Below are 14,573 nucleotides of genomic sequence, written 5' to 3'. Positions count from 1 at the left end.
TGAGATTGAGCTCTATTGCCAGGCTATGGAGGCGTAAATATGGGCCTGGTATTTATATACGGGAGGACCTACCTCATAAGGTACAGGGGAGTTTAAATGAATTAATCCACGCAGAGGGCTTAGAGCTGTGCCTGGCACCATGGATTTATCCAGCACCTGCTCTGGGCCAGGCTTTGGGGGTGCACGTATTAACGAGGCCAAGTGTTAGCCCCTGGGAAACTTACATCCCGGCGGGGGAAGACAGGATCAAACAAGGAAAATGTGGCAAATGATGTCACCGAGGGCTGGGTCCAGGACGCCAAGGAAACCCGAGGAAGTACGTAGCTTAAGCCATGGCGATATCCCTTCTCTCGTATGCCAAGGTCAAGGCAAACCGTGGCAACGCCACCTCCCCAGACACGCACAACAGAGGCAAAATCAGCCCTTCTCAGGGAAGAGACGGGGCTGGAGGCAGAGGCGGGGTAGGCGGCGGCCGGGAAAAGTGCAATTTCCTCTCTTCCTAAAATCAAGCCACCGGAGCAAGAAGAGAGGGAGCGTCATCTCGGCAGGCTGTCTGGAAGGTGCGGGGCGGGTGGGGCTCGCTGGCGGTCCCGGGGGAGGGGAGGGATCCGAAGGGGATGCGGGTCGGGCATCGTGGGCGGGAGAGGAGAGGAGAGGAGGGGTGTGCGCGCCTTCAAGGCTGTCTGCCTGCGGGTGGCCGCAGCCGGGCGCTGGGACCCGCGCGGCTCCTCCTCCTGGCCCCCCCATCTTCCTCCTCCTCCTCCTCCTCCTCCTGCTCCTGGGCCCCGGGAAGAGGCAGGGCCGGATCCCTGAGCAGCCGCCGCTCCTCCTCCTGGCGGGCTGGCTGATGAGTCAGCTGACGCCGGCGCTCCAGCCTCGCCGCGCTCCCCCAAAGTGGCTGCAAGCCGGCCGCCCACTTCCAGGGTTTGGGGGACAGAGAAAGTGATGCGCGCCTTCTAAAGCCACGCCGAGCCGCAGCCGAAGCAGCTTCATCTCTGCCACTTTCTCCCCTCTCTACGTCTTCTCTTGACCCTGCCCTCGACCCTCCCCAAAGCCACTTAGGGTGCGTGCGCTTGGGTGAGGGGGGGTCACCGGCTGTCCGGGATGGCTTCCAATTTTAATGACATAGTGAAGCAAGGGTACGTGAGGATCCGGAGCAGACGCCTAGGGGTAAGTATCGATCCTTTTTATCCTGTTCTCCCGTTCAATTGTCTTTATCCGTAGCCAGCATCCCTGGAGGGTGGAAGGCGATTCCCCGGCAGCGCGCTGGGGAATTGCGCTGTGGCTTTCTCGGCCGACATCCACGTTGCTGGGGCTGCCCCTGGAAGGCCAGGTCTAGGTATGTAATGGATCTATCTTTATCTTTCGGATGACTTGGCTTTCTGACGGTGGCCGCGTGTTCGGCTTCACCAGCCGCTGGAGACCGACAATATTTCTCGGTAGCCATGGGAGTTAGACCTGAGAAGCCCGGGCGGGGGTGCTGAGCCTGCCGGATGCCCCCGCTGCCCCTCTTCCCACCCCCCGCCAGCGTAACTTTTCCAGCGGATGATCGGCTGGCTGAGAATGAGGGCAGACGCTCTCGGTGTGAACGAGGTCAGTGACCCTCTGACCCCAGGGAGAGGCTTCTGCCACAAGAAAGGGCTCTTCGGACTCCGGACGCTGGACAGTGACCCACCTTCTCCCCGCTGTTGCCAAAGGCGGCGTGGGCTGGCATCTGGCCGGGCCAGCTTGGGGTAGCTATCCGAATCCTGGGTGGTGGAGTTCTTTTGCTGGCATACACACTGGAAACCCGCTGGGAGATTATTTAGGGTGGAACATAATACCTGGCACAGAGCGAGTGCTCCCTAAATATATCCTGAAAGAAAGAGTGAATGAATCTGAGGGTACTTGTAGGGGACGGATGTTGGCACAGGCGTGGCTCCTCCCTTAAAACTCCCTCTCTTCTGCTCTTTCCCCCTTGGCTCTTCATTGATGGGACTTCAGGAGAACTCATTCTCCTCCTCTTTGGGCTCCAGTGATAGTAAAGGAATTCTTGAGGGAGGAGGAGGATACAGAAATGATTTTTTTTTTTGTTTAATTTCAAAGTATCTCGTTTCTCTTTGCCTTGTGTCAAGTGTTGTTGCTGTTTTTGTGTATTGTGTGCATTTGGGCAAGGCTGTTGGGGGGCGGAAAGTTTACTTGAGTAATGTCTGAAATAATAATAATGTCAGTAATGATGTGGAATGTCCCCACGGGGAGTACCGTTATAATGATAAGTGGAATGTCTTTCTCTACAAATGTATGTCATTGGCACCTTTCTCTTATTTGGTCTTTGGACATTTTTATGTGCCAGATAATTTTACTGAATATTGAAAGAAAATTTCACAGGAGGAAAACCTGGTGATGGAAACATCTGTAATTATTAAAAACTCTTGCCTGATTTGTTTTGGTCTTTTGCTTTCTTTCTTCCTTTTTTTCCCCTGTTGGTTACCATGTTTTAGCAATTATGTCCCAGTGTTATTGTGAATCTATAAATATATAATTAGAGAGAAATGTAACAGAACTAACCAATTCTTATCAACGCTGCCTAGGTTTTCTTGATTTTCTCTTCTGCTATGTAAATATTCTCACCAGCAGGAGCAATTATTATTGGGGTACTTAACTGAGTGGCTCTCATGCAAAGGACAAGAAATAATAGGAACTCTATATTTTTGATAACCTCAAGGGCTAGCCGAGTGTTACGATTTTAAGGGGAGTATTAAAAACACCGTGCTAATTTTAGATTTACTCCATGATGTCAATTGAGGAAATTGATAGGAGATATCCATTCTGTGTTAGGGAGCATTCCAATAGGAAGAGGACATGCATTATTAATACACAAAATGTGAATTATTCATAAGGCTCGGAGTTTATGCCAAATTGTGACACATGGTGATTTATTTGAAAGACTAGTTACCATAACTTTCTAGTTTATGGTAATTGAGATTATTTTTCTATATTATTACAACTGCTACAATATAGTCCTATCTGTGTGCCAATGTTTATGGACAGATAATTGAAGCAGCAAGGAAAGGAATATAGTTTAGTTTGCATTCATTTTATATTTTACAGTATTTTGAAGGCCAGCGAGCAGTAGGCTTTCTCAGGATTTATTCATTTTGTTTGTGTTAACAGTCAAATAGATTTTGGAGTATCTATGGAATGATGGTTATCGCTCATGGAAAGAAAAAGTCAAAAATAGAATCAAAGAAATTTGGTCTTATTTGTTAACATTGGTTTTATCACCAGTTAATTTTTAAAAAGTGTTCTTATGATATAATTTATTTATATAAACCAAGGAGGCTGATTACATAGTTGTCAGAAACAGTGCAAACTAAAGTTTTAACGGAGACTGAAAGTAACGGTGAAGGATGCTTCAGGGAAATGATGTAGGGACTCTCTGTCCAAAGTAAGAAATGTTAGTGGTATTAATCTAGGCCGCATATACCCGAGAACAGCCAGCAACATGTGTGAATCTCCAGTTGTGGTAGGACATTACATCTGGTACAGAGTGGGCACTGAGTAAGTGCACGCTGAAATATGCACTGACTACAGAGTGAATATGTGGCTTTGCAATTCATAAACCTCTTTAGGAACTAATATGACATAGTGGTCTTATTAATGGAATCCAGACAAATGTCTGTGGCTTAGAACCATGTTTGAGAGGGTTTATAATTAAACAAGAGAACAACATTTCATGGTAAGCAGCTGTTGTGCCAAGGAATGCTCCCTCAGATTTGGAAAGAGAGAAGAAAACAAATTCTGCTTCTGTTACTCATTAGCTCCATGACCCTTGACCTCTCTTGGCCTCAGTTTTCTAATCTGTACAATGAACACTATTTAGTGGTATTGGGAGCATTAAATAAGATAATACCCATGAAGATGTAATGAACACATACAGCAGTGATTCTGATTGTATTATTTCTTTAGTATAATCAAAGTGAGTTAGGATTGGTGGAAGGATATAGGGGTTATTGATTTCTTTATCTTTATATCTAGAAGTATCCAAAGGCATAAATGTTTATGCAGCTGTAGATGTTTTCATTGGATGAAGCTTTTACAAATAATATACATTGAAGTGATTTTTCAGTGGGGTAGGAAACATTCTAAGACCATCCTCATTCATATGGGTGGTGGATAAGTGGTCATCTTTAGTTGAGATGCTAAACAGTTTAAGTGATTAAGCAATCAAATAGGTATTGACTTTTTTTCTTTAAATATCAAAAAGCTTAATGGCATTCAACTCATTTAACTCAAAAGTCTCAGTATCTTCCCATCTTTCTCCAGCTTAATCTCCATGGGTTTATGGAGGTCTCAAGCTGTGCCCTGGGTACAGTATTTGTTCAGGAATGTCAGTTACTATTTGAGGGGCTATAGGGGGTGGGAAGGGGAGCAGCTGTCTACAATTATATGGCTAATCCACAAAAGGCAGTAAAAATTTATTCTTAGATAAATGGTGAATCAGGCAATTTGCACATCATTCACCTGACTGAGTGTGTGGCTTAGATGACGTTGTGTAAGTGTCCTCACTTGGTTTCTTCCTTTGCGATGGAGAGAATGTCCCAATCAATAATTGCTATAGGTTGGCCATGATGCAAGCCTCAGAATTGAAACTCAGACCTATTCTCTTTATCTACACAAAATCCCTAGATTACTCGCCTTTAAGTAATCGCCCGCTCCTCATATCCCTTCCCTTCTTTCTCTCTAGATTTATCACCCCCTCACAATTGCTCTGTATATTTTACTTGTTGATTGCCTGTATCCCCACGACGGCTGGAACTTCTCTATCTTTTAATTATAGCTGAACCTCAGTGCCTAGAACAGTGCTCAGCACAAAGCAGGCACTTGGTGAAGATTTATTAAATGAATGAATGAATGAATGAATGAATCCATCACTGTGTACTGGTTTGAGAGCATAGGCTCTGACATGAGACTGTGTTAAAATCCCAATTCAGCAACCAGTTACATGACTTTTGGTGAGTTATTTAACATTTATAAGCCTCAGTCTTCTGTAAAAATAGGGAGACTCATAATACCCACCTACTAGATGATCCTCGTAAAGAGTTTAACACAATGCTTGACACAGTGGAAACCCAATTAATGTTTATTACTGCTCTCACTTCTACTACTAGTGCTATTAGAGGATGATGATGCTTAGATGGTTATTTTTTTTACTGTTTCTACTGAAATAGCTCTCATCCTCAAAGAACTTGCTGTTTAGTTGGGAAAACAAGCTACTATTGATGAAATAGTTAATGTACAAGCACAAATATTGCTTGGTACTGATGCTAGGTATCCAAGGCATATTTGTCTTTGTAAGATTTTTCATGATCCTTAGATAAATAACAAAGATATCAAGAACAGAAAGATCGTCACCATGTAACTTTGGTTTGAGTGAGCTCATCAGATGAGGAGGTATTTCGGTTAATTGAGGGTCTTTGTCTTGGGTGGCAGAGAATGGATTTGAAACATTGGTTAGTTCATGGCCAGATTTTGGTAGAAATCTTTCCTTACCCCTTTGTTTCTGTTTCACCTGACCCAGTATACCAAAGAGGCTTTAATATTTTATTTGTATGGTTTTGGATTTATAGATGATCAAGGATCTGTGCATTTTTTATGGTACCATGACAAAGTTACATTCATAATGTCAAAATCATAGAAATAGGATAAATTCATCATAAACTATCAGTACGTAAGTAGATGTACACATGCACGCCCACAAACGCATGGAAACATTTAAGAAGTACTGAATGAAGCAGTGTTTTTCTTCCTCAAGAGAAAGAGGATTTGGGAATAACTTTGGTTGTAGTGAAATTCACGGTCAGATAGACTGAAATACACAGTGTGGCTGAGTCAAGCCTACTCAGTATATTGGCCCCATTTGAATCATCTTCATAGGTTTCCATGTCAGAAGTGCTTTCCAGCTGCTATTTTCATCATCTTCCTTGGATGGTCTGTGGGGATGATATGATTAATTATGCATAAAGTCAGCCTTTAATCATCATCCCCCAAACTAATTTAAGCACAGAATGGCCAATTTAGTGACTTTGTGTGTAGACATAAACCAGATTACTGATGTGATGATTTTTCCCACATCTGCCAATGTATTTTTTTATCATATTCATTAGATGACGAGAAATATTTATTTTTCAAATAGCTTTGTAATTTGTGTGGAGAATCATTATCTTTGGTATTTTAAGAATTTAGTTTTCATTTGGGATATATTTACTTTTATTTATTTTATTATTCATCAGATATTTATTGAGTTGAGTGCCTACTAGTGTTAAGCTCAGTGTAAAACACCTTAAATCAGACAATTTTCAGTCAATATCCTCAAGGAATTGACAGTCTATTTTTGGACTTGTATTAGGATTAATACAGATTAGTATATTCTATATATTACTATACAGTACTATATATTACTATATTTATAGTATTTTTAACATTCTGTGTATTACTGTAGTTGAAGGTGAATTAGTCTGAGTTTCAGGTCAAATATTGAAGTGAAAAAATATCTGCAGTTCTTTCCCTGTTCCATTTTTGTGAAATGAGGAAGGGCAAAAATTTGATTTGCCTCTTATTCTGGGAATTTGACTCCAGTTGGGTGGAAATAAAACCTTTGGAGATTTTAAGCCAGGAAGAGATTCATATGCCTCCCTCCTGCAACCCTCTGTTTCTGTGAAATTCAGAATAAAATTATGAGTTTAGAAATGCTACAGATGTATGTGAATGTTGAAATTAAAATAGCTTCTTTCTATAATGTAGACGGCTAGATTTTGGATACCTATCTGGAAGTTGATTTTTGTGGAACAGTTGGGGCCTGGCTTTATTTTACTAGTGCTCTAAGCCTCTGTTTATGTCCTGGATCCCAGAGAACAGAAATGTTAGCTGTGTGGATTATGTTCCTGAGTGGAGTCCTTAAGCAGGCTCCAGGGATAGGATGTGGGTGATTTTTCTCAGATGATGCTTCCTAGCTTTTATCAGATTCTTACAGAGATCTGGATCTCCCTGCCCCAGGCTCTCTCACCTCCCACCCTCTACAACTTCCAAAAGGTTAAAAACCACTGTCGCATTTTTTCAAATAAATTTTTTATTTTCAGATAATTGTAGAATCACATGCAGTTGTAAGAAATAATCCAGAGAGATATCCTGTGGCCTTTACCCAGTTTCTCCCAATGGTAACATCTTTCAGATCTATAGCACAGTATCACAGCCAGGATATTGACATCAGTACAGTGGAGATACAGAACATTCCCTCACCACAGGGGTCCTTCACGTTGACTTTTTATAGCTGCCCCTCTTGCTAAAGCCCTGACAACCACTAATCTGTTTTTCATTTCTATAATTTTATCCTTTCAAGAATCTTATGTAAATGGAACCATATAGTATGTAACCTTTTGGGATTGGTGTTTTTACTTAGCATAATTCGCTAGAAATTCATCCAGGTTGTCATGGATTTCAGTGGTTCATTCCTTTTTATTGCTGAGCAGTATTCTACAGTATGGATGTACCATAGTTTGTTTAGCCATTCACCCGTGGAAGGGCATCTGGGTTGTTTCCAGTTTGGGGCTATTATGATAAAGCTGATATACACATTTTTATTCAGTTTTTTGTGTGAACTTAAGTTTTCATACCTCTACGTGAATGCCCAGGAGTGCAGTTGCTGGCTTGTGTGGTAGTTGCATGTTTAGTTTTCTAAGAAACTGCCAAACTTTCTCACAGTGGTTCTACCATTTTACATTCACACCAGCAAGTATAAGCAATCCAGTTTCTCTGCATCCTTGCCAGCATTTGATGTTGTCACTAGTTTTTGGTGTTGTCACTTTTTTATTTTAGCCATTTTGATGTGTGTGTATTGATATCTCACTGTGTTTTTAATTTGCATTTCCCTAACGGGGAGAGATGCCGAGCATCTTTTCACGTTCTTGTTTGCTATCTGTCCGTCCATTTTGGTAATATGCCTGTTCAGGTCTTTTGCCCATTTCCTAAATGGATTGTTTTTTAACTGTTGAGTTTTGAGAGTTCTGTATACATTCTAAATACTAATCCTTTTCAGACATGTGGTTTTCAAATGTTTTCTTTTAGTATTTAGCTTATCTTTTTCATCCTCTTAACAAGGTCTTTCACAGAGCAAAAGGTTTTAATTTTGATGATGGCCAGTTTATCAATTTTTCCCTTTTGTGGGTCATGCTTTTAGTACTAATGCTTTGCCCAGCCCAAGATCCCAAATATTTTTTCCTGAATATTTTATAGTTTTACCTCTTACATTTAAGTCCATGATCCATTTTGAGTTAATTTTTGCATAAGTTGTGCATCCTAGGTCTAGTTCATTTCTTGCCTGTGGATGTCCAATTGCCCCAGCACCCTTTGTTGAAAAGACTGGCCCTGGGCTAACATCTGTGTCCATCTTCCACTACTTTATATGGGACACCGCCGCAGCATGGCCTGACAAGCGGTGCATTGGTGCACGCGTGGATCCAAACCCAGGCTGCCAGCAGTGGAGCATGCACGCTTAACCATTACACCACGGGCGGGCCCCTCTTTTTCTTTTTTTTAATAATTGAATTGATACGTTATTTTTTCCATGATGGAAATAGCATAAATTTGGGACTTATACTTTAGTTTGGATCTCAACTTGGCCACTTACTGACTCAATGGCCTTGGGGAAATTGCTTACTCTTTCTGACATGTAACTTCCTCACATACAAAAATGAGGGTAATACACTTCTCATAAAAGATAAGAGTATCAAACTCTTGGGGCCAGCCAGGTGACGTAGTGGTTAAGTTCGCATGCTCCGCTTCCGCGGCCTGGGGTTCACAGGTTAAGATCCAGGGCGTGGATGTACACACCACTCATCAAGCCGTGCTGTAGTGGCATGCCACATGCAAAATAGAGGAAGGTAGGCCCAGATGTCAGGGACCACTCCTCAAGCAAAACGAGACAGATTGGCAACAGATGTTAGCTCAGGGCTAATCTTCCTCACACACACACACACACACAAAAGATAAGTATATCATACTCTTAATCCTGTGCCTGACTCATAGTAGGAACTTAATGAGTGATTATATTTATTTTTATTGTTAAGAGATTGAGATGATATTTGTTGTTCATTGTTGTTATGGTAAGAACCATAAACTAGTAGAAATTAATTCACTCAATCTCAGCGGAAGAGTCATGATTTTGGTAATAAAAAACAGGTGGCATTTTACTTTCCTCCTCCTGTTAACTTTAGAGATACATTTTTATAACATTGGGCTTATTTAGGAGCCACTAATGAAACACTATTTTAGAAAATATACAGTTGAAATTAGCCAAAATGGCAGACTTTTGATTAAAAGACTGACCATAATACTTTTGCTTATTAACTCTACTAGTGTTCCCCAAATGTGAGAATTGTATATCTTGAGAGACCATTTTAGGATAGTAAACAATAATGAATCATAAAATGAGAAAAAATGCTACTTCTTATTCAACTTAACTCAGAGGCTAATGGCTAGTAGGCCTTTTAATAGACAAAGAACCATACTTAGGTGCAGAGTCTTCAGGTAACAGTATTGTTGGGGAAGAGGGAGAATCTCCCTCTGCCTTTCCCTTAAGGTTCTTATGGCTGGTCAAATAATTAAAAGACAGGTTATCAGGAGAAAATAATACCAAGTTTAATAACATGTATATATGGGAGAAACCAGGGAAACTGAGTTTCTCAACAAAATGGCAGAGATTCTCATTTTAAATGCTACCTTCAGCTAAAGACAAAGGAGGATGTTGGGGGTGGAGGGAGTCAGTTATGGGACATTACCAGAAAAGCACAGTAAACAAGAGTAAGGTTATTATGCAGATTTAAGGCCTCACCTTCCACATTGATAAGTTTCTACAGGTGAGGTCATACCCCCTCTTCCCAGTACAGAGAGAGAGTTACCTTTACAAATGGAGATTTCCCTTATAAATGTAAAGGTTTGTCTGGCAACTCTTTGCAGTGCCACCTAGAGAATGTGGCCTGGGAGAGACAGAATTTTTTATAAGAGGGGCTTGGTGCCTTTCCTATTGTAACATCTATTTTGCATTCTATTACAGCCATCATATGATAGTGGCTCCTTCCTGAAACAGGTCATCTATGTTAAATTCTTTAGGCAGTTTGGGAGAGGTCAAATATCCGTCAGAGAAGATAATCAAGTTAAAGAGATATATTTTGGGGTGGTCAAATTTTGATCTCCCACTGTATCATATTTTACTGTATTCATTAACTCCATATTGCATTAAATTTTACATTTACCTTCAAGTGATACTGGTTTTCTGTTTAAGATAAGAATGTAGCTTCCTCTTTAAATAAGCTTATTAATTTAAAAAGTGAAGTTACTTGATAGATAATTAACTCATAGTGAAAGTGAAAGTGAAAGTGTTACCAAGAAGTGGCCAAAACAGTGGAGGTAGGTGGTGGGACATCCATGTGGTGGCCTCTGCATGACTGAAGTTTGGGAAACTCAGGACCACTGTACTTATCTTTTTAAGTAGGTTTTGTAAAAATTTCTTTACTTATAGCTGCCATATGCCTTTATTTTATACAAATATCTTAAAAATTGGGTCTTAAGAAAAAATATCGCATGTACCCAATACCATCTGCTTAAGAAACTTGCATCTGATATCTCTGTAAGTATATATGTCACTTCTCACCCAAAACACCCCACAAACTTAACTTAAATTTGCCCAAGCCTTTGTCTTGTCTTCTCTTCATTCATGTATACAATGAACACTTCAGAGGTTAATAGAAAGAGAAATTAGCCTGCTTTATGAATGGGTTAACTCAAATTAAATTAAAACACTAAGTTTGAGTTCAAAACTTTTACTCAATACAAGTTTCACTGTTTAGGAAAGTAAAGTCTTAAAATATATTTTATTATCTTAGCACTACACATGAACTCAATAAAAGAAATCTATTTTAAAAACCTTTAAGAAATCATATCTCTTTGAATCCTCTAGCAAATTTGACTCTTTTTTTTTTTTTGAGGAAGATCAGCCCTGAGCTAACATCCATGCTAATCTTCCTCTTTTTGCTGAGGAAGACCGGCTCTGAGCTAACATCTATTGCCAATCCTCCTCCTTTTTTTTTTTCCCCCAAAGCCCCAGTAGATAGTTGTATGTCACAGTTGCACATCCTTCTAGTTGCTGTATGTGGGACACTGCCTCAGCATGGCCGGAGAAGCGGTGCGTCGGTGCGCGCCCAGGATCCGAACCTGGGCCGCCAGTAGCAGAGCGCGTGCACTTAACCGCTAAGCTACGGGGCCGGCCCCAAATTTGACTCTTCATATGAACAGTTTCTTCAGGTTTCCATCTACCAATATGCAGATGTTTTGGCTAATTTGCAAAAGAACCACTTTTTGATCCTGGGTCATGTTCAACCAACAGTGGCCCCAAATCTAGATGTTATGAAACTAGTCTAGTCTTCAACGTCCATTAATTCAGATGTAAAATGTGGTGAGAAATGAGATTTAAAGGGGCATTTTACAGAGAGTTTGCCCCTGGAGACATCTTAGTCCATTTGCATATATCTTCTCCATTAGTGGCTGGTCTTCTCTCTGGTTTTCTCCTGGCTGGCTCTCTCTTGGTATCCAGATTTTAGCTTTATATTTCCTGCCTCAGAGTGACCTGCCCTGACCAGCACATCTGAAGTCTTCCCCTTGCATCCCTCTAGAACATCACCCTAATTTAAGAGTATGCATAGGATTTTTCTTTTTGGGGAGGATTTGCCCTGCACTAACATCTGTTGCCAATCTTCCTCTTTTCCTTTTTTCTACCTAAAGCCCCTAGTATATAGTTGCGTATTCTAGTTGTAGGTCCTTCTAGCTCTTCTATGTGGGACGCTGCCTCAGCATGGCTTGATGAGCGGTGAGTAGGTCTGCACCCAGGATCTGAACCACAAACGTGCGACCTTAACTGCTACGCCACCAGGCTGGCCCTGCATAGGATTTTTTAAAGGTGAATTTTCTTATTTTTGTGCCAGACATTTTCTTCTTAACTGTTTTTTTTGTGTGTGTGTAGGTTATGCTATCTCCCACTAGGTTGTAAGTTCTATAAGACCTTGGCTCTCTTGTTCACTGCTCTATCCTCAGCTCTTAGCCTATAGTTAATGCTCAATATTTGCTGATTGAATGAATGAATGATTTTGCTTTGTCAGAATAATAGAATGGGATTCAAATGCAAAAAGACATACAGAAAACTGTGCATCTATGCCACGTCATTTTGTTGTATATTCTATTCTTTAGTAGAATATTCTAGAATTTCTCATAATTACTGTTGGATGTAATCTGCAAATTCAGTATCAGGGAATACAGCAATTAACACTGGAGGCTTGGATTGACCTCCTTAAAATTAACTTTTATTAGATTTATTTGGAATAGGTAATATGTATACTTGGTACTAAATTTAAAAGTACAAAGCTTATACACTGAACAGTAAGATTTCCTTTCACACTTGTCCCCAGGAATCGTCTAGTTCCCTTCCCCAGAAGCAACCACTTTGAATAGTTTCTTCCAGAATAGTCTATGTACAAATAGCTTTGTAAGTGTGTGTGTGTGTCTATAATATATAGTTACACACTGTTCTGCACCATAGTTTTCTTAATTAGCAATATATCATGCTTTTCAATGAGCGGATAGGATGCCAGTGTATGGATATATCTTATATATTTATTTGCTTATTTATTCGTTCTTCTTTCCTTCCTTCCTTTTATTTATCATTATATATGTGCACAAAGTAGGTGTTTTTATGTCCAATTTACAGATCACAAGACTGAGTTCCTGAGATGTTAAGTTTTTGTTCAAGTCACACAGCTAATGTGTGGCAGAGCCTGAATTTAAATCCAAGCTGCATCTCTCTCATGGAACATTTGAGTAATTCTTTTTTTTTTCTGTTACCAACAGTGCCACAGATCACCCCTCGTCTCACCCTGTGGTGAGCATATTGGTGGATGAATTCATAGAAGTGGGACTTCTTGTCCCAGCATATGCATATGTAAAATTTTATTAATGTTGCCCACAAGGATGTTCCCCAGTGCTCTGAGAATGCCTGTTTCCTCTCGTCTTACAATAGTGCGCTTTGAGAACTTTTTCAAGGTTTTGCTAAACCAATGTGAAAAATGGACCCATTTGTATGTAGATTTTCTTAAGCCTGAGACTGAGTTCTTGGCAATTTTATAATTAGAATCTTTTCAGTTTTGCAGTCTTTTTTCTTTTCAGAGTGATATTTACTCAACTTAAAAAGCAATTATTAAGTCAGGATTTAGAAACACAAAAGGTTATTTGCTTTCTTAAAATTCACCTTCCTGGGAAATGCTATGTGGAAGTCTTTGACCTAGAAGATATGATAAATTATATATTAACTATGACTGTGTTTGTTACTTTTATTCTACAAAATAAAATTATAAAATTGAAAAGTTGATCAACATATATTGGGCAAAAAGATATGTTGATTGAATTAAATAAGTACATACAGATTAATGTAGCCTAACTAATATTTATATTAGCTTGGTTGGTCTTGTAGGATGCTGCCAGTGGGCCTAGCTGGGATGAGGGATGATATGAATCCTTTTACTGATAGCTAGATACAATTTCTGAATTTGTTTCTAGAGGTTAAGAACCACGAGGCCTTGCTTAATTCAGTGTCTTAAGCCTTTCTTTTCTTTTCTAAGCTCCAGTCGCTCCAGCTCCTTTCCCTTCTTCACACGACAAGCTCTTTTTCATTCACGTCCTTTGCATGTCCTGCCTCCATTTATCTGTACCTCTCTTCCATGGCTGGCTCTTCAGTTATCAGCTCAGAAGTCACCTCCCCAGAGAACTGTTGACCATCCAATTGCAGGTGGCCTCCCTCAAGTATTCTCCATCTCATCCCCTTTTTGTTTCATTCAGGATCATCCTCACAACTGTAATGATTTTTAAAATGATTCATTTCTTTATTGCTCATCTTTTCTACTTTACCTCTGAGCATCAGGAGGTTAAGATCTTTTTCTGTTTTGTTAATGCCCGAATTCTCAGCAGCTAGAATAGTTTCTCAGCACATAGTAGGCGCTCAAAAAACATTTAACTAAATGAATGAAACCCTGAAATAACATTTTGCATATTAACTTGTGAAACAGACGGTAACCCTAGCGTGTGATGTGGATACATACATTCTAAGACATTCCCAGCGTTTTGTGGAATTCTATTGTGTATTTTTGTTTATGGTCCTTTTGCAGTATCCAGACTGCAGCCCGTGGCCAAACATGTGGAGGAGAGAAACCTGGCTGGAATAAGAAGGATCTGATTTTTACTCTGTCCTGCTGCTGGCCATCTGCTGTGACCAGAGCGTGTCACTGGACTTCCCACACCTCAGCATCCATTGCAGCAAGATGGAGACACAAATATCTGACCTCCGTGTCTCACCACCTATCCGCCTCTGAGCCAGGGGTGCCATTGTGGCTGTGAAGAGCATGCCCAAGTGCATGGAATATTCTATTCAGTCCCAAGTTGGTCTCCCCATTGCCCCACCATTGGCCTCCTGAGTGGAAAGTGTCAGAGAAAACTTG

General features: G+C 40.6%; 1 protein-coding gene across 3 annotated transcripts in view; it reads left to right on the top strand.

The window, feature by feature from the left end:
- Positions 1-820: 820 nt before the first annotated feature.
- DOK5 (docking protein 5) overlaps positions 821-14,573 on the top strand; it is a 202,024-nt gene continuing 188,271 nt past the window's right edge. The window contains exon 1 of one of the 3 annotated variants that reach the window (XM_087445101.1): positions 821-1,170. In XM_087445101.1, the coding sequence (XP_087301227.1) occupies positions 1,105-1,170 (66 nt within the window). In that variant the 5' untranslated portion in view covers positions 821-1,104. The remainder of the gene's footprint in view (positions 1,171-14,573) is intronic. The other 2 variants (XM_087445103.1, XM_004430254.3) reach the window with 2 other exon arrangements.

Source organism: Ceratotherium simum, chromosome 21 (genome assembly GCF_057802395.1).
Source record: "Ceratotherium simum simum isolate JZ-2026a chromosome 21, ASM5780239v1, whole genome shotgun sequence".
Taxonomy (NCBI): domain Eukaryota; kingdom Metazoa; phylum Chordata; class Mammalia; order Perissodactyla; family Rhinocerotidae; genus Ceratotherium; species Ceratotherium simum.
This window is presented reverse-complemented; position numbering and strand designations above follow the sequence as displayed.